A 23,548-nucleotide genomic window follows, 5' to 3' on the forward strand; every position below is an offset into this window, starting at 1 on the left:
AATATGAGCTAAGCATGGTAGGGGGAACGTGGGGACCGAAGTCCTCTCTGTGTCCCATTGTCTCTGCATGGCCCAGCAAACATTTGTTTACCAAACATTTGTTTTTCCATCTCCGAGTGAATATCCTTCCTCCCCTTTGAAGTCCCAAACCCACTCCCTTCTTTTCTCAGGTGTTATATAAGCCTCAATTGCCGATCTTGTCCTTAGGCATCATATTTTTATGGAACCCCCTCATATGTACATAATTAAATTTGATTTTCTCCTGTTAAATACTCTCATGTCAATTTAATTCTTAGACCAGCCAGAAGAACCTAGACAGGTAGAGGAAAGTTGTTTTTTCGTCCCAGCACCCACAGGCATCCTCTCATGAAGAAAAACTTATTCTGCCAGGCTTAGCTCTATCTTACCCTTAGGGCTTTTCCTAGTGTATGAGTTATATTCTGATTCTATTTTGAAGACAGGATGTGAATACCAACTTTCTGGGTTAGAGAACAGTACACATGGAGACAAACATAGTAAATACATCAAGACCTCTAGATTAGCAGTTCCTCAGTCTGGCTCAGATCAGAATCATCCGAGGAGCTTTTGAGAAATACAGATTCCAAGGCCATACCACCAAACCTACTAGGAATCCCTTGGTTAAGTTCCAGGGATACATATTTGTTAGAAGTTTCCCTGGTGATTTTAGACATCAACCAGGTTTAGAGACCGCTGCTTTGTTATATTTAGTAGAAAAGGAATAGATTATTACAAAGGCTAGTGAATAAACTAAAAATAAGTTTCTCTTGTTAAAAAATATCTTTTCCTCATGAAATTGAAAATAATATTAGAGCCATTAGGTTAATATCCAGATACATAGATATTGAAAGTTTTATGATTTTTATAAGCCCATGTGCCTCCTAATTAGTTGTGTACAATAACAATAAAACAAAACTCAAAACCCACACAAGTTTCTGAAACCTCCAAAAATGTTGCCAGCTTGAGAACAAGAAAAAACAATTATTTTTATTTAAATAGGCAATGATTAACGATTCATGAAAAGCAGTGACAGAATGAAAAAATGGCACAGATTTTACAACACTATAAAATTCGGTTTTACAAACATTTAAGTTGTTTTACACCAAACGTGTTAGGCATTTGGACTTGGACAAAGCTCCGATTCTGTCAGAGTAGTATTTAGTGCTCAACAATAAGAAGGGGAAATTTCAGGTACCAGAATTCTCAAGCTTTCATTGAACCATTTAAGCTAATACATAGCTCTTTCACATAAGAAAAATATATAGTAATCATAACAAGTGCTCATAAAATCTTTTTTTATAAATGTATTTATTTAATTTATTATTTTTGTCTGTGTTGGGTCTTCGTTGTTGCATGTGGGCTTTTGCTAGTTGCAGCGAGTGGGGGCTACTCTTCGTTGCAGTGCCCGGGCTTCTCATTACGGTGGCTTCTCTTGTTGCGAAGCGTGGGCTCTAGGCGCGCAGGCTTCGGTAGTTGTGGCACACGGGTTTAGTTGCTCCATGGCATGTGGGATCTTCCCGGACCAGGGCTCGAACCTGTGTCCCTTGCATTGGCAGACGGATTCTTAACCACTGCACCACCAGGGAAGCCCTCATAAAATCATGAATCATACAAAAAGAGTCTTGGCTTTTCCCAATTTCCTTTGAATAGTTATAAAACTGAAAATCTAAGTGACTGAATTATAATAAAAATCTAATGATATTGAAGTAAGAAATTTCTTTTTTCCTTTCCCCAGGCCTCTGTGGGTAGAGTTCCCTGATGAATTAGAGACTTTCAGTGTGGAAGATGAATACATGCTGGGTGAGCATTTCTTGATTAATTATAGTTATGATAAATACTTTAATTGTTTTCCTTACTGTATTTTCTAGTGTAAGAATGCTTAAAAATCCCTAATCTCAAGAAAGCCAAAAACAAAAATAAAAGAAATTCCATCACCAAGATCTTTAGTGTATTAGTGGGATCACAGCTCTATTCTCTTGTCATGCAGTGCTTCGCATAACATGTTAACTTCACATAAACCCATTTTATTTGTGGATGTAAGTTGGGATTCTTGTCTGGGTCCACTCCTAAGCCTTATGATACCACCACAGGGAAGGGAAGTAGAAAAAAGTAAACCAGATAGTAAAGACTCAGAAGAGCTTATTTCGTATGCAAGATAGGGTTGTTTGTTTGTTTTTTTTGTTTGTTTTGTTTTTTGGGTTTTTTTGGTTTTGATTTTGGTTTTGGTTTTTTGGGGTTTTTTTGTTTGTTTGTTTTGGTTGGCCTCTTCTTTAACAAGGGTTAACCAGATTTGGAACATGGAAGTTTATCATTTGTGGAATGGGGTCAAGAAGCCAGGCTCAACACAGAATTGCCCAAAAGGTGAATTCCATTTCTAAAGAGCAGAAACCCCAAAATGTAAACAACCTATCTCTTTTGGTCTCCACTCATTCTTAGGTCTCAAATTTCAAAGCTACTTCCCCTGGAGAAAATTTCCCTGACCAAAATTGCTTCCTAATACCTAATTCCACCTGCATTAGTCAAAGTCAGTCCCTCTTATTATGTAACTTTCATTCCATTTTGTACTTTCATCTTTTTGGTATTTGTCTTAACTCTAATTAATTTGTAATTACTTGTTTAATATCTGTCTTTACTGACTGTAAACTTCATGAGGGTGGGGACCATGTCTGTCTTATTTGTCACTCTGTCCCCAGAGCCTTAGCACAGTGCCTGGGACTCAGGAGGAACTCAATGAATATTTGTTGAATTAAAGAGCAAATTCATAAATGGATGAATTTTACATATGGTGGTGCCAAGATCAAAATGAAATTAATAATCCAGATTGCCTTTAAGAGAATTACAGGCTTCCAGTGATACCTGCCCAAGGAAGAGGACCTGAGTATCTATGTGGACCATACTTCTGGGTCACAGTTGTAGACTCACCACATTCAAAGTCATGTATAGCAAACAATGAAGCACTTAGAGAAGTGCAATGGTGCTTTCAGATCACAGTTATGCACAAAATGAGGCTGTGCCAGACTTGTCAGGGTCCCTGCCTGTAATCCTACTATACCATAGGAGGATTAATGACAGGTAATAATACAGTTACCTCTGAGCACCTGTCCTCTTTCTAACTAACAGTGCATCTCCCTGATGAATCATTGGTTCAACTCACCAAGATCTCTACCTTCAAGAAGTTCAGTTGAGTGGTCTTTGAAACCACAAAGAGAAGGGATGTTTTCAGACCTCTTATCATGATATTCAACTTTATTTCTTCTCCACTTTTCAGGAAGCGCTTTATTGGTTCACCCAGTCACAGAACCAAAAGCTACTGTGGTTGATGTGTTTCTGCCAGGATCAAGTGAGGTAAAAGTAAATGACAAACATCCGCATACCTTACATGCCTCACGTCTCTTCCCTTCAAACTTGGTGGCTTAAAATGACAAAAATTTGTGGTCTCACAGTTCTGGAGGCTTGAAGTCTGAAATCATGGTGTCACCAGGTCTGGTTCCTTCTGGAGGCTCTGAGGGAGAATCTGTTCCATACCGCTCTCCTAGCTTCTGGTGGCTGCCTGCACTCCTTGGCATTCCTTGGCTTGTAGCTGCATCACTTCAGTCCATGCCTCCATCTTCACAGTGTGTGTCTGTGTCTCCCCTACCATTGTCTCTTATAAGACACTTGTGGTGTTATTTAGTGACCATCTGAATAATTCCAGATTACCTCCTTATCTCAAGATCCTTAATTTAGTCAAATCTCTTACCATAGAAAGTAATATTCACCCCGTCCAGGGATTAGGAAGCAAGTATATCTTTTTGAAGAGCCACCATTCAGCCCACTACACTTGTCATTACTGATATGACAATAACCAGGCTTTTCTACAGAGTGCTCACGAATGATGTTCTTTCTGCTTGGTTTCTCTAGTAATTTGTAGTTCTGAAGGTGGGGCTCTTTACAAAGGTTCCCCTGCCAAGCAGAAACCTGAGAAAAAAGTTAAATGCAACAACAGCTAAATAACTTGTCCTGCCAAGCATTTCTGCTGAGAGTTTCTCAAGTCGATTCTGACAAAGCGTAAGTTCCCATTGAGAAGAACTAGCTCCCTTTCTGACTTAACCACAGATTTCTATAATGACCTATTAACATTTCAATCACATTGTTGTGACTATGTAACCTATTCCTTCAACACTATTTCCCAGACTGTTCTGTGATTGTTTCTCTTGCTACATCTTCCCAAAGCCTGGGTAGGAAAGCCAAGCCGTTTCTTGCCAGAACTTTACCTTGCTGGTTAGCTAGTATTGCATCACACTGTGCAGGGAGCTATCTAAAGGCCTTGCTGTCACCTTCCCCGTGTTTCTGGGTGGCCCATTCCCTCTCCTGCAAATCTGTTTATCAGGGGGGGCTTCTCTGACACCCTGTTTAAGATTATAAACCGGGGCTTCCCTGGTGGCGCGGGGGTTAAGAATCCACCTGCCAATGCAGGGGACACAGGTTCGAGCCCTGGTCCGGGAAGATCCCACATGCCGCAGAGCAACTAAGCCCATGTGCCACAACTACTGAGCCTGCACTCTAGAGCCCGCGAGCCACAACTACTGAGCCCGCGTGCCACAATTACTGAAGGCCACGCTCCTAGAGCCCATGCTCCGCAACAAGAGAAGCCATGCAATGAGAAGCCCACGCACTGCTACAAAGAGTAGCCCCCGCTCTCCGCAACTAGAGAAAGCCCGCATGCAGCAGCAAAAACCCAATGCAGCGAAAAATAAATAAATAAAATTTTAAAAAAGATTATAAACTACTCCCACTGCCCCAGTTCTGTCCAGCCCTCCTTCATCCTTTATATTTCTCCACAGAACATGCCATTTTAAACATTCTATGTATTTACTTTTATGTTTTGTTTATTATTTATCTCTCCCATTAGAATGTTAGCATTTTGAGGGCAGTGATTTTTATCTGTTATGGTCTCTGCTGTATCCCCAGCATCTAGATGGGCACGTGGCCCATAGTAGGCCTTCTGTAAGTACTTGCTGGGTGAGGAGCTTGGTGACTAAGCTCTGGGTCTGATCTACATTATGTTTTGTACCAGTTGTATGCTTCCTAGGCTGGAGATCTTTGAATATGGCACCAGAGCACACACTCTATACCTCTCATTTCAGTTAGTTAGACTGGAAATGGTCGACAGGAAATCCCCAAATATTGTTTGAATCCTTTTTTTTTTTTACCTTTCACTCCCACCAGCTTTTTATCTAAAGCTAGTAGAATTCACCAAAGAAAGACATTACGAGAAAAGAAAGCTAAGACAAAATCCCTTGTAAACACAGACGCAGAAATCCTTGACAAAACATTAGCAAATTGAATCCAGCCAAAGATAATACTTCATGACAAGGTGGGGCTGATCCAGTTGAATTAAGAGTTCACTGTAGCTAGCAACTGTCAGGTCACAGCCCTCTCACATTCACAGCAAGACAATGACAGATTCAACAGCCCAGCTTTATAAAGGCTCTGGTGATCCCAGGAGGTGAACTTGCGAAATAGACTCTGTGGCTGCCAGAAATTACATTGAACTAGAAGAGAGAAAAAGGTTTGTTTTCATGCTGCTTCTGATGGTATCTTAAGGATTTATCCCACCAAATTACTTTGCAGGACTTTTTTGGCACTTTAGCAAGTAAACCCCCTTGACAGGCCTCTCAGGTAAGAGTTTGAACCTCATCCCTGAATTGAACTCTGTTAAGAAACAATGACACTATAGTAGTAATCCAAGTTTCCATTTGTTTTTCTCTAAGATCTGTTTCCTCGTCTGACACTTTTTTTTCTCCTGCCTCATTTGTAATCTGTTTGCTTGCAATGTGCTTTTCTGCTTTGTTGTGGTTTTCTCTCTTCCATTGTCTTTTTCACTACTAGATCATTAAGTTTTTTTGTTTTTTAAAAAAATTTTATTTATTTATTTTTGGCTGCATTGGGTCTTTGTTGCTGCACGCAGGCTTTCTTTAGTTGTGGCGAGCGGGGGCTACTCTTCGTTGCGGTGCGCAGGCTTCTCATTGCAGTAGCTTCTCTTGTGGAGCACAGGCTCTAGGCATGTGGGCTTTAGAAGTTGTGGCACGTAGGCTCAGTAGTTGTGGCTCATGGGCTCTAGAGCGCAGGCTCAGTAGTTGTGGCACATGGGCTTAGTTGCTCCGCAGCATGTGGGATCTTCCTGGACCAGGGCTCAAGCCCGTGTACCCTGCATTGGCAGGCGGATTCTTAACCACTGCGCCACAAGGGAGGTCCTGATCATTAAGTTTTTATAAGCCAACTGGACTGTAAAATCCATGAGGGCAGGTTCTGTGTCTCTCTGTTCACTTGTGTGTACCCAGCGATGCTGGGCGCATGGTAGATTGATCTATAAATAACTTTTGGATGGATGAATGGAAAAATGAATGGCCTTTTAGTCAGCTTAATCTGTCACAGTACTAGGTTTTTCCTTTGGGATCTTTTTAAAAGCATATGTTCTTCCTAACTTCTACTCAAGGTGTTTTTTTTTTTTTTTTAATTGTATTTATTTTAGCTTTCTGGTTATTTGAAATCCAGATAAATGGATGTTTCACTAAATAATGAAATTGTGAACAGAGTTGCTTATACACTCTTTTTCATTAGGGTCTGTTTCTTTTCAGGTCTGGTATGACTCTAAGACATTTGCTCGTTGGGAAGGAGCATGTACTGTAAAGATCCCAGTAGCCTTGGACACGGTAAGTTATTTTCAGACTGTTATTTTTACCTATTGTGCTGTATTTGTCTACTCGGGCTGCCATGACAGGATACCATAGACTGGGTGACTTCAACAACAGAAATTTCTTTTCTCACAGTTCTAGAGGCTGGAAGTCCCAAATCAAGGTTCCAACCAATTTGGTTCCTGGTGAGGGCTCTCTTCCTGGCATGTAGACAGACACCTTGCTGTGTCCTCACATGGCAGAGGGAGAGAGTAAGCTCTCTTATCTCTTATAACACTAATCATTTGGATCAGGGCTCCACTCCTATGACCTGATTTAGTCTTAATTACCTCTGTAAAGGCCCTGTCTCCAAATACAGTCACATTGGGGGTTGGGGCTTCAACGTGAATTTTGTGGGGACACATTTAGTCCATAACATGTGCCTACATAGAAAGAACCAAGGAGATCAGTGTTCTGCACGATAGTGGTTGCCTAGAGCTGAAGGCAGGGAGAGGGTTTTGGGAGCAATGGGGAGTGACCACTAATGGGTATAGTGTTTCTTTTTGGGGTGATTTTAAATTGATTATGGTAATGGTTACATGACTTTGAATATACTAAAAAACATTTAATTGTACACTATAAATGGGTGAATTGTATGACATGAATTATATCAATAAGGCTGTTAAATGTGAGAAAAAAAAGAATATAAAAAACATACTCTGGGGCTTCCCTGGTGGTGCAGTGGTTGAGAGTCCACCTGCCAATGCAGGGGACACGGGTTCATGCCCCAGTCCGGGAAGATCCCACATGCCGCGGAGAGGCTGGGCCCGTGAGCCATGGCCACTGAGCCTGCGCGTCCAGAGCCTGTGCTCCACAACGGGAGAGGCCACAACAGTGAGAGGCCCACGTACTGCAAAAACAAAAACAACAAAAAAACATACTCTGATTTACATTTGTATGTCTAAGAAAAATAATAACACTGACAACAGAGAGTATACATGATGGTCTCCACATACACCATACAGAATATTCTTCTACAACACCAACTCAGAAAACATGAGTTTTTAGTTGGACCTCTAGGCCCAAGGGGAGGCTATGAGTTATGGTTTTAGACTCAGAGTGGCCCATCTAGGCTGCATTTCTGAAGGGAAGTTTGCTCCTGCAGCTGAATCACAATGACTACCACAGGCCCTAAGTAGTGTAAAGATTTATAAAGAGATATTGATGTTATTTTTTAAAATTCTCAGCAGCAATATGAACTCCATTATATAGAAAATGATTTCAGATGCCAACTTTCAGGTCTAGAAGAGACCTCACCATTCATCTACTTGAATCCCTCATGCTTACAGGTGAAGAAAGTGAGGTTCAGAGAAGTTAAATTCCTTGTCCAGGGTTGCAGCTAAATTGTGGCAGAACTGAGACAAGACCCCGGGTCAACTGAACACCTACTCCAGAGCCCATTCATACTAACTTACTGCCGCATTCTTTGAAGGAAAAAAAAAGAATAAGAAGAGATTGGCTGATGAGGGTGGGGAGGTAAATGTACTTTACTTCTTGCTGCTGACTTCATGTCAAGCAGAGGGTGGACATCTTGACTACTTCCATCCTGATTCCCAACTTCATGTATACAGCAGTCCCCCTTATCTGCGGTTTCACTTTCTACAGTTTCATTTACCTTCAATCAACCATGGCCCAAAAATATTAACTGTGGGACTTCCCTGGTGGCGCAGTGGTTAAGAATCCACCTGCCAATGCAGGGGACCATGGATTCAATCCCTAGTCCAGGAAGATCCCACATGCCACAGAGCAACTAAGACCGTGTGCCACAACTACTGAGCCTGCACGCCTAGAGCCCATGCTCCACAGCAGGAGAAGCCACCACAATGAGAAGCCCACGTGCCGCAACTAGAGAAAACCCATGTGCAGCAATGAAAACCCAGTGCAGCCAAAAATAAATAAATAAAATTTTTTAAAAAGAAAAAACCCAAAAACATTAACTGTGGTCCAAAAACATTAAATGGAAAATTCCAGAAATACACAATTCATACGCTTTAAATTGCACGCTGAGCTGAGTAGCATGACAAAATCTCGCGCCATCCTGCTCCCTCCTGCCCAGGACATGAATCATCCCTCTGTCCAGCAGATCCACACTGTGTGTGCTACCCGCCCATTAGTGTAGGGGAAATACCTTTATATAGGGTTCAGTACTCTCCTCGGTTTCAGGCATCCACTGGGGGTCTTGGAATGAATCCCCCGTGTGGAAGGGGGGACTACTGTATTCTTGCTCTTCTTCCCGCTTGTACATTACTCAGAGCAAAGTACAGGCCTTCACGTGATTCAGGGAGCTTCCTTACAGAGGATTGCACTGGGAGGCAGGAAACCTACTGGGCTCTCCTGGCTGGGAATGCCATTCCAGAAGACCCATAGATAGGGGCCATGCCTACAACCCTGTTGTCAGAGTCACTTCAAGTGCCCTTGGTGGCTTCTATAGCAAAAGTTTCACAGTTTTACCCTCAGAATTGAGTCAGTCATCCTGGTGATCAGGGAAACAGGAGCAAGAAGGGTATAGGCTGAAGTAAGGACAACAGTCATCTTTCCCAAACCAAGAAACTACCATCTTTTTTTTTTTTCCGGCTTAGTCAGGTCTTAGTTGCAGCACATGGGATCTGTCGTTGCTGCGTGTGGGCTCTTCATTGCTGCCCGTGGGCTTCTCTAGTTGTGGCGCATGGGCTCAGTAGTTGTGGCTTGCAGGCTTTAGTTGCCCCGCAGCATGTGGGATCTTAGTTCCCCGACCAGGGATCAAACCTGCGTCCCCTGCATTGGAAGGCAGATTCTTAACCACTGGACCACCAGGGAAGTCCCTACCATCTTTTATAAAGACATACATATGTACATCTGGGCCTGCTCATACAGACAGACAAATTCCCTCTTTAGCAGGGTCCTAGAAATAAATTTGTTTGTTATATTGACAGGAAAATTAAAAATACAAAACAGGAAAGGCTACTTATATGATAGTCAGAACAGATAATAAATTGATGAAGGGTGAGAAGTTTCCCTAATAATTTAAAAATGAACCATTTTTAGTGTTTGAACTCTTTTCCTTTTAATGCCAGGGCCCCCATATTTGCCATCTCTGTGTTCACAAATTTATTTTGCCTTTGAGTCTATACTTGTAACAAACGTGAGTCTTGTACAATGAAATATTTTAAAAGTCTACTTTGAAATTGCCTTATATGAATCCTCCTTCTCTGAGAGTGTTGCTCTGTTATAGATACCAGTGTTTCAACGAGGTGGAAGTGTGGTACCAATAAAGACAACTATAGGAAGATCCACGGGCTGCATGACTGATTCCCCATATGGACTCCGGGTGGCCCTAAGCACTAAGGTATTTGAAAAATGTTACTTTTACACATCTTGTTTGTTACTACTCTATCTCTTTATAGTTGTAGCCTTTGAGTATGTGACACTATGTAAAAGTGTAAACCCCATCTACGGGATAGGTGCTTCTGAAGTTTATGTAGAAATCAAAGTTTTGAATCATTTCTTGTCTGACTTTCCTGGAATTATCCTTAAGGGTACTCTTAGAACTAGAAATAATAGAAATTTCCTCTAGGGCACTGTGACCCTTGGTGCTCTGCAGCTTGACATTGATTACCACTGGACTGAAAGCTCATTGAGCCATAGGCAGCCTGCCATACGGATTAGCCCTGAATCTCAGTCTCCTGTAAAAGGGTCCTGTGTCTATGCAACATTCCAGGGACACAGTCTCATGCAATGACTTCCATGCTCATCAGATGGCTCAAACAATTACAATCTCCTTGGGTAAAACCTGGAAAGATCCAGAGTTGATCTGTCCTTTTGAGGAGATCTTTTGAGCCAAAGGAGGCCTATAACAGATTCCTCTCCTAGCCATCTGCGAAAATACAGTGCCAAACACAAATCCTTACTCTTAAGCAAAAAAAAAAATACATATATATATATATATATATATATATATATATATATGTTTTTGTTTTTGTTTTTCTTTCTGTACGCGGACCTCTCACTGTGGTGGCCTCTCCCGTTGCGGAGCACAGGCTCCGGACGCGCAGGCTCAGCGGCCATGGCTCCAGGCCTAGCCGCTCCGTGGCATGTGGGATCCTCCCGGACCGGGGCACGAACCCGTGTCCCCTGCATCGGCAGGCGGACTCTCAACCACTGCACCACCAGGGAAGCCCCTTAAGCAAATATTATAAAATAATTAAGCTTTCTTTTTCTTACATCTTTCTTTTCAATCCGTTTCATTTAAGCATGTTTTCTTGGGTCAAACTATGGACCTCGGGCTCATGTGAGGCCATGGAATAATTACAAGAAACTCGAGGTCCATAGCACATGAAACATTGTTAATAACAGTGAACTGCCATACGGAGTGCTGTGACATTATCTGACATGCAAAAGTGGTCCTCCTACTAAAAGACAGTAGGAACTAGATACCGTTCTCTAAATGGAGGGTCTTCTAAAGATAGTTGATCTCATATGTTGTATACCAATTTTTTCTTTTAATTTCATTTCCATTCTGTGAACTTTTCTTGACCTGTTGTCACCTTCTAGGATAGTATTTTGGGGGAAGCCACCTATGCCGCTGACCATACTTCATAGTTTAAATCTCTTTCAACAAGGCCTAACTCTTTGTCCTCCTCTTGTGTGACTTGTTTATTCATATTATTTCACAAATGTGTAGTAAGTGTATATATTGTATGACTGCTTTGTACAGCTTGAATATTAAGCAGTTGTTCAACGTAATTTTTCATAGATTTTAAAATCTATTATTTCGTTTAGGGAGGCGACAGTCTTTTCCTAGAAAGCTATTACATAAGCACATTCTCTATCCGTGATTCACTCTCCAGGGTTCTGCTGTGGGTGAATTCTATCTCGATGATGGTCATTCATTCCAATACCTCCACCAGAAGCAATTCTTGCACAGGAAGTTTTCATTCGCCTCAGGTGTTTTGATCAACAGGTAATGGCAGCTAAAAGAGCTGTGTGCTTTCTTAAATTATGCTATCCTCAAATGCAGAGCTGCTATTTTAAGAAATTAATGATGAAGGCCACTTGTGGAGTATTCTTCATTTTTCCCCCCCCAGGTTCATTAAGGTATAATTTTTTTAACTCTTTATTTTATATTGGAGAATAGCTGATTTAACAATGCTGTGATAGTTTCAGGTGCACAGCAAAGCAACTCAGCCATACATACACATGTATCCATTCTCCCCCAAACTCCCGTCCCATCTAGGCTGCCACATAACACGGAGCAGAGTTCCCTGTGCTATACAGTATGTCCTTGTTGCTTATCCATTTTAAATATGGCAGTGTATACATGTCGATCTCAAACTGCCTAACTATCCCTCCCCGCCGGTAACCGTAAGTTCATTCTCTAAGTCTGTGAGTCTTACTCTGTTTTGTAAATAAGTTCATTTGTATCATTTCTTTTTAGATTCTGCATATAAGGGATATCATATGATATTTCTCCTTCTGTGACTCACTGCACTCAGTATGATAATCTCTAGGTCATTAAGGTATAATTTAGAAATAAAATTTTAATAAAATATACTAGTATAAAAATACAATTGTAATATATTTAAAGTATACAATGTGATGATTTGATATATGTACACATTGTGAAAGTATTCCCATCATCAAGTTAATTAACACATCCATCACCTCACATGTTTAACCCTTTTTTTCCCCTTTTGATGAGAACATTTAAGTTCTACTCTCTTGGCAAATTTCAGTTATGCAATACAGTATTATCAACTATATTTACCGTGTTATACATTAGATTCTCAAACCTTATTCATCTTATAGCTGAAAGTTTGTACTCTTTTACCAGCCTCTCTCTACTTCCCCCAACCCCCAGCCCCTAGCAACCCCCATTCTACTCTCTTTTTCTATGAGTTCAACTTTCCTTTTTTGAAATTTTTTTTACATTCCATATATAAATGACACCATGCAGTATTTATTGAATTTTTCAGTTCACTTCTTGTATTCTTCAGGTCTATATTTTGTTTGGTACGTTTTAATATTTTCTGTCTTCGTTGAAATTCTCACTTTGTTCATGCATTGCTCTCTGACCTTGGTGAGCATCGTTATGACCACTTGTTTGAACTTTCTATCAGGTAAATAACTTATCTCCATTTTGTTGGGGTCGGTTTCTGTAGATTAATCGTGTTCTTTTGTTTGGAACATATTCTCCTGTTTCATTTTCCTTGACTCTTTGTGTTGGTTTCTCACATTAGATAAGACAGCCACCTCTTCCAGTCTTGACAGACTGGTCTCATGTAGGAGATGAACCTCGTCGATCAGCTGGGCCTGAGCTCCTTGTTGTTTCTCACACCTTTGTGATTATCCAAGCTGCCATCTTTGTTCTTAGTGACTCACAGTTGTTGAGGATGTGCTGAGACCCATCCGTGTCCCAAAGAGGCAGATTTTAGTCAGCACCTAGTTGCAGGCTGATTAGAACACTCAGGCAGTAGCTGGGAAAGTATGCAGTCAAATCCCTTCCAGGGAGAACCTGTGAGATGGATGTTTTTGCCTGCTCCCTCTGCACTGAGCCCTGGGGGGATAGCCACACTGCCTATTAACAACTACTTCTTTATTTGCTATCATTAAGCCTCTTGGCTATCAGAGCTAGGTGATTTTAGGGCCATCCCTCAGGTGGGAGCCTTGAAAGGAGGGACACTAGAACTGTGGTCCAAACCCTTCTCTCTTCCTGGAGAAGCTAGGAGTTGGGGATTCCTTCCCAATTTTATGGGACTATGCCAGGGGTGGGGGTTATATGGAGAGTGTGTCTCAGCCTTTCCTACTTTTTTTTTTTTTTCCATAGATGGCCTTTCTTATGTTGAGGTAGCTTCCCTCTATGCCAACTTTCTGGAGAGTTTTTATTAAAAATGGGTGTTGAATTTTGTCAAAAGCTTTTTCTCCATCTATTGAGATGATCATATGGTTTTTATTCTTCAGTTTGTGAATATGGTGTATCACATCAATTGATTTGCATATATTGAAGAATCCCTGCATCCCTGGAATAAATCCCACTTAATCATGGTGTATGATCCTTTTAATGTGTTGTTGGATTCTGTTTGCTAGTATTTTCTTGAGGATTTTTGCATCTATATTCATCAGTGATATTTGTCTGTAATTTTATTTTTTTGTAGTATCTCTGTCTGGTTTTGGTATCAGGGTGACGGTGGCCTCGTAGAATGAGTTTGGGAGTATTCCTTCCTCTGCAGTTTTTTAGAAGAGTTTGAGAAGGATGGGTGTTAGCTCTTCTCTAAATGTTTGGTAGAATTCACCTGTGAAGCCATCTGGTCCTGGACTTTTGCTTGTTGGAAGAGTTTTAATCACAGTTTCAATTTCATTACTTGTGATTGGTCTGTTCATATTTTCTATATCTTCCCGGTTCAGTCTTGGTAGGTTATACCTTTCTAAGAATTCGTCCATTTCTTCCAGGTTTTCCATTTTATTGGCATAGAGTTGCTTGTAGTAGTCTTTTATGATGCTTTGTATTTCTGCAGTGTCCATTGTAACTTCTCCTTTTTCATTTCTAATTTTATTGATTTGAGTCCTCTCCCTCTTTTTCTTGATGAGTCTGGCTAAAGGTTTATCAATTTTATCTTCTCAAAGAACCAGCTTTTAGTTTTATTGATCTTTGCTACTGTTTTCTTTGTTTCTATTTCATTTATTTCTGCTCTGATCTTTATGATTTTTTTCCTTAGACTAACTTTGGGTTTTGTTTGTTTTTCTTTCTCTAGTTCCTATAGGTGTAAGGTTATATTGTTTATTTGAGATTTTTCTTGTTTCTTGAGGTAGGCTTGTATTGCTATAAACTTCCCTCTTAGAACTGCTTTTGCTGCATCCCATAGGTTTTGGATCATCGTGTTTTCATTGTCATTTGTCTCTAGGTATTTTTTGATTTCCTGTTTGATTTTTTCAGAGATCTCTTGGTTATTTAGTAACGTGTTGTTTAGCCTCCATGTGTTTGTGTTTTTTACATTTTTTCCCTGTATTAACTTCTAATCTCATAGCATTGTGGTTGTCAAAGATGCCTGATATGATTTCAATTTTCTTAAATTTACCAATGCTTGATTTGTGATCCAAGATGTGATCTATCCTGGAGAATGTTCCGTGTGCACTTGAGAAGAAAGTGTAATCTGTTTTTGGATGGAATGTCCTATAAATATCAATTAAATCTATCTGGTCTATTGTGTCATTTAAAGCTTGGGTTTCCTTATTAATTTTCCATCTGGATGGTATGTCCATTGGGTAAGTGAGGTGTTAAAAGTCCCCCACTATTATTGTGTTACTGTCGATTTCCTCTTTTACAGCTATTAGTATCTGCCTTATGTACTGAGGTACTCCTGTGTTGGGTGCATATATATTTATAATTCCTATATCTTCTTGGATTGATCCCTTGATCATTATGTAGTGTCCTTCCTTGTCTCTTGTAACATTATTTTAAAGTCTATTTTATCTGATATGAGTATTGCTACTCCAGCTTTCTTTTGATTTCCATTTGCATGGAATATGTTTTTCCATCCCCTCACTTTCAGTCTGTATGTATCCCTAGGTCTGAAGTTGGTCTCTTGTAGACAGCATATATATGGGTCTTGTTTTTGTATCCATTCAGCAAGCCTGTGTCTTTTGGTTGGAGCCTTTAATCCATTCACATTTAAGGTAATTACGTATGTTCCTATTACCATTTTCTTAATTGTTTTGGGTTTGTTTTTGTAGGTCCTTTTCTTCTCTTGTGTTTCCCACTTAGAGAAGAAGTTCCTTTAGCATTTGTTCCTTTCACATTTATTGTTGTAAAGTTCCTTTAGCATTTGTGTTTCCTGCCTAGAAAAGTTCCTTTAGCATTTGTTGTAAAGCTGGTTTGGTGGTGCTGAATTCTCTTAGCTTTTGCTTTTCTGTAAATCTTTTGATTTCTCTGTTGAATCTGAATGAGATCCTTGCCGGGTAGAATAATCTTGGTTGTAGTTTATTCCCTTTCATCACTTTAAATATATCATGCCACTCCCTTCTGGCATGTAGAGTTTCTGCTGGGAAATCAGTTGTTAACCTTATGGGAGTCCCCTTGTATGTTATTTGTCGTTTTTCCCTTGTTGCTTTTAATAACTTTTCTTTGTCTTTAACTTTTGTCAATTTGATTACTATGTGTCTTGGAGTGTTTCTCCTTGGGTTTATCCTGCCTGGGATTCTCTGCACTTCCTGGACTTGGGTGGCTGTTTCCTTTCCCATGTTAGGGAAGTTTTCGACTATAATCTCTTCAAATAATTTCTCAGTTCCTTTCTCTTCTCCTTCTGGGTCCACTATAATGCAAATGTTGGTGCATTTAATGTTGTCCCAGAGGTCTCTTAGGCTGTCTTCATTTCTTTTCATTCTTTTTTCTTTATTCTGTTCCATGGCAGTGAATTCCACCATTCTGTCTTCCAGGTCACTTACCTGTTCTTTGGCCTCAGTTATTCTGCTATTGATTCTTCCTAGTGTATTTTTCATTTCAGTTATTGTATTGTTCATCTCTGTTTGTTTGTTCTTTAATTTTTCTAGGTGTTTGTTCTTTAATTCTTCTAGGCCTTTGTTAAACATTTCTTGCATCTTCTCGATCTTTGCCTCCATTCTTTTTCCGAGGTCCTGGATCATCTTCAGTATCATTATTCTGAATTCTTTTTCTGGAAGGTTGCCTATCTCCACTTCATGTAGCTGGTTTTCTGGGGTTTTATCCTGTTCCTTCATCTGGTACATAGTCCTCTGCCTTTTCATTTTTGTCTATCTTTCTGTGAATGCGGTTTTTTGTTCCACAGGCTGCAGAATTGTAGTTCTTCTTGCTTCTGCTCTCCTACTTGTTTTGTTTGTTTGTTTGTTTTGGTTTTTTTGTTTTTAACTTATTTTTATTTATTTATTGCTTATTTTGGCTGTGCCGGGTCTTAGCTGTGGCATTCTGACTTCTTAGTTGCAGCATGCATGTGGGATCTAGTTCCCTGGCCAGGGATCAATCCTGGGCCACCTGCATTGGGAGCATGGAGTCTTACCCACTGGACCACCAGGAAAGTCCCTCCTACTTGTTTTGATGTGGGTATTTTCTCAGTCACCCAATGTATAGGAGTCACTCAGCTAGTTTCCGGATTTCTCTCAAAGGGAATTGCTCCATGTGTAGCTTTATATTCAGTGCATCTGTGGAAGGAGGGAAATTCAGAGGCCTTTTATGTTGCCATCTTGGTCTGGAGCCCCCCAGGAGTATTTTTCAACCACTTCATGAACATCCCTTCCTTATTGTCTCTGTCTTCCTTTCCTCCCCTCTCTGAAAAATAAAAAAGAATTCAGTATAAATTCCCATTAATCCAATTTATTCATCTCTTCAGCCATTCATTAAGTATCTGATTTCTTACAATTTGATTGTAGCATCCAAGTAACATTTGGGACTTCAGTATCCTTAAGTGATGCCTCTCCAAATGGCTTGTTAGAGGGAGACTACTGGTTAGCTTGTCCTCGGCACATAGGGTCATCTTTTTCCATCTCTTCATCCTAGTAAATGTGACCACTATATGTTTCATGCCTCCACAGAGAAAGATGGGAGGGGAACTCACAAGGCTCGGGATGGTGACCTGGTAACCAGTCCAAACCCCTGTGCCTCTCCTTCTGCTAATGCCATTTGTTATATCTATTCCAGTTGTGCTGACAAGAGGGGTCATTATCCCAGCAAGTGTGTGGTGGAGCGGATCTTGGTCCTAGGCCTCAAGAAGCAGCCATCTTCTGTGACCAGCCACTCACCTGGTGAGGAAACAGGCCATTTGTTTTTGTAAACATAGAAGTATCTGCAGTGAAGAGGTGATTAGTCTAAAACTGACAAAATGTCCTTAGCCAAGTGGACTCTGCTCTTTCTGGCAGGAGTCAAATATACTAGTATCTAGAGGGTGTGAGGCCATTCTGCTTCTCTTCATCAACTGGTCTTTCTGCTCGTTGTAAGCAGTTAATATTTTCCTAAAGGAAATTATTTGGGATTTGAAATAATATTGTAGGTTCTCTGAATATTTTTTTTAAACTGTAGATATCTGAAGTCCTGGGGAATCCTGCTCATGGAGTTTATGGAGTTTCTTAAAGGACACGGGATAGGATATATCCTCTTTTACCTACTGAATTTTTTGGACAAATCACTTTGTTCCTTAGTTTGTTTTCAATCAGTCTTGCACTCAAAACAGTGGAGTGTTTCATGTTTTAAAATTTCATGGAAGTCCATGGGTACAAGTACTATTAATTTGGATTCTCCTATATGGGGCATAAGGTTTTATAACAGAGTCAGAAACATTTTAAATTCAAATTTTCTCTCCTAGATGTTCATCAGACTTTCCCTTTTACAATTTCGATATCTAGATGGTAAAGCTCAGCCTGTGGCTTTTACATATTGTGCCAAAACATCCACCCTGAACCTGGAGAAGTTCTCACTGAACATTGGTGCTGACTGGAAGGTCCAAATCCAGTGACAGAGCAGTGCACCTGGTGACAAGTGATGGGAGGAGCTGCACCTTTCTGCCTTTCCGCCGGCCTTTTTTTGCGATTTGTGCTGCATGCTATTGACTTCTCTGGCTCAAAGTCATCTTTCATAAGTCACCAGTTTCCTAACGAACAATAGCTTTCAGATTTTTCAGATGTTACATTTTTAGATGTGCTAATAATACTCTTTGTGTCACACACGCCCTCTCCTCCTACATGCAAGTGGCCCAGAGACATTTATAGCGTTCACAGATCTCGCATTGCTCCTTGGGCCATGACCTGTGGTATGCACTCTGGCCCAGTGGGCAGTTTCTCTTTGAGCACAGCTGGATGGGTTTGTTTTATGTGAGAAGTGGGCCAAGCCCACCCACCTTGTGGAAGCTTGTCTCAGTCCATGTGGCAGAGCCACTCGGGCTCCAGCAGCTGAGCTGCTCAAGGCCTATCTCCAAGTGGACAGCAGCTTCTGGTGCCCCCCCACCCCAGTTATCTTTTACCCACTTAGACCTGGACAAGACAACCTTTTCTGCTTGGAGTGTACTCACTGCAGCAACAGGGAGTTACTCTACCCTAGAGACTGACTCAGGAACACAAAGGGCTCTTTTCCCTGTCATGTTTTTTGGGGTCCAAAGTTCCACATTAATCTCCTTAAAATTCTAATTTCTTGATATTAATTTTTTTATTAAATACTGTCCACTAACCAAAGCTTATTTGTAATATGAGTAAGCTGTAATTTAAAATAATAAAATAATTACCCATGTCCCCACCCTCAAACTTCAGAAATAGAACACAGGGCCGGGATGAGGGGGAGGCAAGTAAGGCACTTGCCTGGGGCACAAAGTTTAAGGGGATGCCCCAAATCACAGTAATCAAAATAAGTAATATTTTAATGCAATATTTTTAAAAATCAAAATTAACAGCAGGGCTTCCCTGGTGGAGCAGTGGTTGAGAGTCCGCCTGCCGATGCAGGGGACGTGGGTTCATGCCCCGGTCTGGGAAGATTCCACATGCCGCAGAGCGGCTGGGCCCGTGAGCCGTGGCCGCTGAGCCTGCACGTCCAGAGCCTGTGCTGTGCAACGGGAGAGGCCACAACAGTGAGAGGCCCACGTACCGCAAAAAAAAAAAAAAAAAAAGACAAAATTAACAGCAAAAAAAAAAAAATCCATGATGAACAAAATATCAAAATTTTAAATAAGGACAGGATCGATAGTACTGCGTTTTACTTTTGCCTCAGACTCTAGTACAGTGTGGCGTGGGCTAGAACACTACACCATGCCAGTTCCCCAGGATGCTCCCCAGGGACGCCCTGCGGCCGCAGCATCTGCTGGGGCAGTCACATGTCCTCAGCACTGCTCAACATGCACATTTGCTTATCAGGCTTCTTCCACTCAGCAGCTTGCCAACTGCCACCTCTATGCCTCTGTTCCCTGGGTCCCAATATCCACGGTCTGCCCTCCACCTATGCAAATCCTACCATCCATCCAGGCCCAACTCAAATCCCACTTCCCCACAGAGCCTTTCTAACTACCCTAACACCCTCAACTCCCCTTTTCTATGAGCAGTGATTTTGCCCTTCTCTGAAATGCTGCCCCACTTATAATATGCATTCTGCTTAGCATTCTCAGGGATGGTGCCTCAGTGTTTCAGGTTTGTCTGTCTTGTTCCCTTACTAGATTGTATGTTCTTCAAGATCATGTTATATTTGTCTTATATCTGCCAGAGCACGATTATACTTGGCTTTTAGTAATGGTTGGCTGTAATTGGTTGACTGATGGATTTGATTTATTTAAAATTGAGAATTGAATGTATTTGTTTCTAATTTACTCTTCTGACCTAGAACTCTTCCCTCCAGATATAGTAAACATTACACATTTCCTCATGGACACATTTGATTGTATCAGTTGAGATTTGAGCTTTGCACCATATATAAGCGCACATAGACATATATAGATTCTTTGCTCCTATTTCTGTAAGTTTTGCAATTAAGGAGAAAGGAAGAAGCCTCCATTAGCTGAAGTCCGATTTCCCAGCTTCAAGTTTCCCTTGCCAAGCTACAGTAAGACTTAAACTGAAAACTGAATGCTCTTACCTAATATAAATGATGGTTTTTAACAGCACTTAAGGCTGAATATTTAAGACCTATCTTCAGTTCAACATTTATTATGTGTCTATTATTCATCCATTTAAAATATTTTTGGAGGAAGGAATGAAATAAGAACTTTAGAGTAGGTTAGTGAGGAACTGCTCTGTCTTGGCCCAGAACTATCCTGAAAGGTTTAACTAGATACATTGAACGGAGAGAAATACATCCTGGGTGTTCTTAAATGTTATCTGCTCTTATTGCTTCTCACACTTTACCCCCCTCCTATATCTGAAGCTCAGGACCAGAGAGCTAAGCGGGGCCGAGTTGGCCTACAGTGTTGAGTTACCTTGTTGCGGCTAATTCTTGATATGTTTTCTCAGGAAACTGGATTTTATGTAAGAACTTAGAATCATTTTAACAAAGATTCAAATAAAGCTCTAAAATGAATATATAATGTGTCTTTCCTTTAAGACTTAAATGCCAAGGAATGAGTTGACAAATCAGTTTAAACGTTAGAAACTGCTCAAAAGAAATATGGGCAAAGGTAATTCATAAAAGAAATTGAAATAGGCAAAATAAGCATGAAATATGCTCAGCATTGTTAATATTCAGAGAAATGGGGGTGTCCATGATTGGCCAAGATTAAAATGAAAATGTCCAGTGCTAATGCTGGTGTGGGGAATAGGCATTTTCGTGCATCATTGGTGGAATCATGCTAAGTATAATCTTTCTGGATGGCAATCTGGCAATAGCATCAAAATTTTAAATTTGCTTTAACCCAGAAATTCCACTTCAGATAAACCAGATAAATTGCTCAGAGCTACTAATTGTAATGTGGTTTATACTCTGGAAAACTAGAAATAAACTAAATGTCCTTTATCAGGGGATTGGTTAAATATAGCCCTTTCATACAGTAGAATATTATGCAACCATTAAAATAACAATGTATATATATCAACATAGAAGTATCTGTTTGATAAAATGTTTACAGAGTGATTTCATTTATGTAAGTTTATAATAAACAGACGAAAGCTGGGGACTTCCCTGATGGTCCAGTGACTGAGACTCCACGCTCCCAATGCAGGGGGCCTGGGTTTGATCCCTGGTCGGGGAAGTAGATCCCACATGCTGCAACTAAGAGTTCACACACCGCAACGAAGATCCCGCAGGCAGCAACGAAGATCCCGCGTGCCGCAACTAAGACTTGGCGCAGCCAAATTAATTAGTTAATATTTTTTAAAAAAAACAGAATTGAGGCACATCCTATACTGCTCAAAATGTGAAGGCCGTGAAAAACAGGTCTGAGGAACTGTTCCAGATTAAAGGGGGACTAAAGAGACATGACAACAAATGTATGATCCTGGGTTCCATCCTGGAACTATAAGGGACATTACTGGGACAGTTGGCAAAACTTGAATAGGATCTTTTGATTACATGGTAATTTTCCTAATTTTGAGAATTGTACTATGATTACATAGAAGAATTTCCTTATTTTTAGGAAATACATACGGAAGTATTAAAGTAGCATAGCTCTGACTTACTCTCAAATGGCTCAGAAAATAATTTATGTATGTATGAGAAAAAGAGAGAGACAGAGAAAATTGGCAAAATGTATTAAAATGTTATAACTGAAGAATCTGCATGAAGGGTATACAGGAATTCCTTACACTATATTTTCAACTTTCCTGTTAAGTTTTAAACTATTTCAAAACAAAAAGTTTTAAAAACAAAGATGCTGGGCCATATCTTCCTAGTATCTAATAGCTTTAAAATGTTTGCTTTCTATTGTTGTAAAGGTTTATAAGCTGTAGCATGTAAAATAGGATGAAACAAATGGAGTTAAGAATGAACTCCAAGCCACTATGTAGAACAGTATGGAGGTTTCTTAAAAAAACTAAAAATGGAATTACCATATGATCTTGCAATCCCACTCCTGGGTATATATCCAGAGAAGACTGTAATTCAAAAAGATACATGCACCCCTATGTTCACAGCAGCACTATTCACAATAGCCAAGACATGGAAGTAACCTAAGTGTCAATCAACAGATGAATGGGTAAAAGATGTGGTATACACATACAATGGAATATTACTCAGCCATAAAAAGAATGAAATAATGGGACTTCCCTGGTGGTCCAGTGGGTAAGACTCACTTGCTCCCAATGCAAGGGGCCTGGGTTCAATCCCTGGTCGGTGAACTAGATCCCACATTCATGCTGCAACTAAAGAGTGCACATGCTGTAACAAAGATCCTGCATGCCACAAGTAAGACCCGACACAGCCAAAATAAATATTTAAAAATATATAAATAAAAAAAAATTTTAAAGAATGAAATAATGCCACTTGCAGCAAATGGATGGACCTAGAGATTATCTTACTAAGTGAAGTAAGTCATACCGAGAAAGACAAATATCATACGACATCGCTTATATGTGGAATCTAAAAAAAAATGATACAAATGAATTTACAAAACAGAAACAGACTTACAGACATGGAAAACAAACTTATGGTTACCAAAGGGGAAAGTGGGGGAGAGGTAAATTAGGAGTCTGGGATTAACAGATACACATTACTATATATAAAATAGATAAACAACAAGCACCTACTGTATAGCACAGGAAACGATATTCAGTATCTTGTAAAAACCTATAATGGGAAAGAATCTGGAAAAGTATATGTATATCTGAATCACTTTGCTGTACACCTGAAACTAACACAACATTGTAAATCAACTATACTTCAATTAAAATTTTTTCTAATAAAAATAAAAATAATGAACTCCAGTACAAGAAAACACCTTTATTTCTGATGCTGCAGACCTCTTCAGAATCATCAGATCAGCTGTTCTTCACCGGAGAAATGCCGGGCCAAACCAAGCCCCCTGCTTCAGGGAACACAAATACCACCCTCGGAGCACTAGGCCAGCAGCCCCTGACCTCACACCACCCACACTATGGCAGCACTGTACGTGCTTCTATATGTGGTCCTGTCTGACTGCAGGAGCTGACCATGGAGCTTTCAGGAGGGTATTCACACTAAGAAATAGAATGGAATACATGTTTATGGCAGGCATTTATTTAGGGCAGATGCCCTGTATAGTGGTCAGGGAAAGTCCTTCATGCATTTGGAAGGCCAGTTTTGTCACCTTCCTTCTCTTCCCAGGTCTAAATCATCCTGCGGATCCTGGCTATAGTGGACCTGGGGTGGTCAGTTCCTGACAGACGTGATCCCAGGATGTAGATTCCAGTTTGACCAGGTACCAAAACATTCC

General features: G+C 40.4%; 1 protein-coding gene across 1 annotated transcript in view; it reads left to right on the plus strand.

Moving 5' to 3' along the window:
- Positions 1-18,187, plus strand: part of GANC (glucosidase alpha, neutral C) — a 71,270-nt gene extending 53,083 nt beyond the window's left edge. The window contains exons 18-24 of the mRNA XM_065871711.1: positions 1,754-1,818; positions 3,287-3,363; positions 6,639-6,713; positions 9,946-10,059; positions 11,561-11,673; positions 17,377-17,480; positions 18,078-18,187. Of these exons, the coding sequence (XP_065727783.1) occupies positions 1,754-1,818; positions 3,287-3,363; positions 6,639-6,713; positions 9,946-10,059; positions 11,561-11,673; positions 17,377-17,480; positions 18,078-18,187 (658 nt within the window). The remainder of the gene's footprint in view (positions 1-1,753; positions 1,819-3,286; positions 3,364-6,638; positions 6,714-9,945; positions 10,060-11,560; positions 11,674-17,376; positions 17,481-18,077) is intronic.
- Positions 18,188-23,548: the final 5,361 nt, after the last annotated feature.

Source organism: Phocoena phocoena, chromosome 2, assembly GCF_963924675.1.
Source record: "Phocoena phocoena chromosome 2, mPhoPho1.1, whole genome shotgun sequence".
Taxonomy (NCBI): Eukaryota; Metazoa; Chordata; class Mammalia; order Artiodactyla; family Phocoenidae; genus Phocoena; species Phocoena phocoena.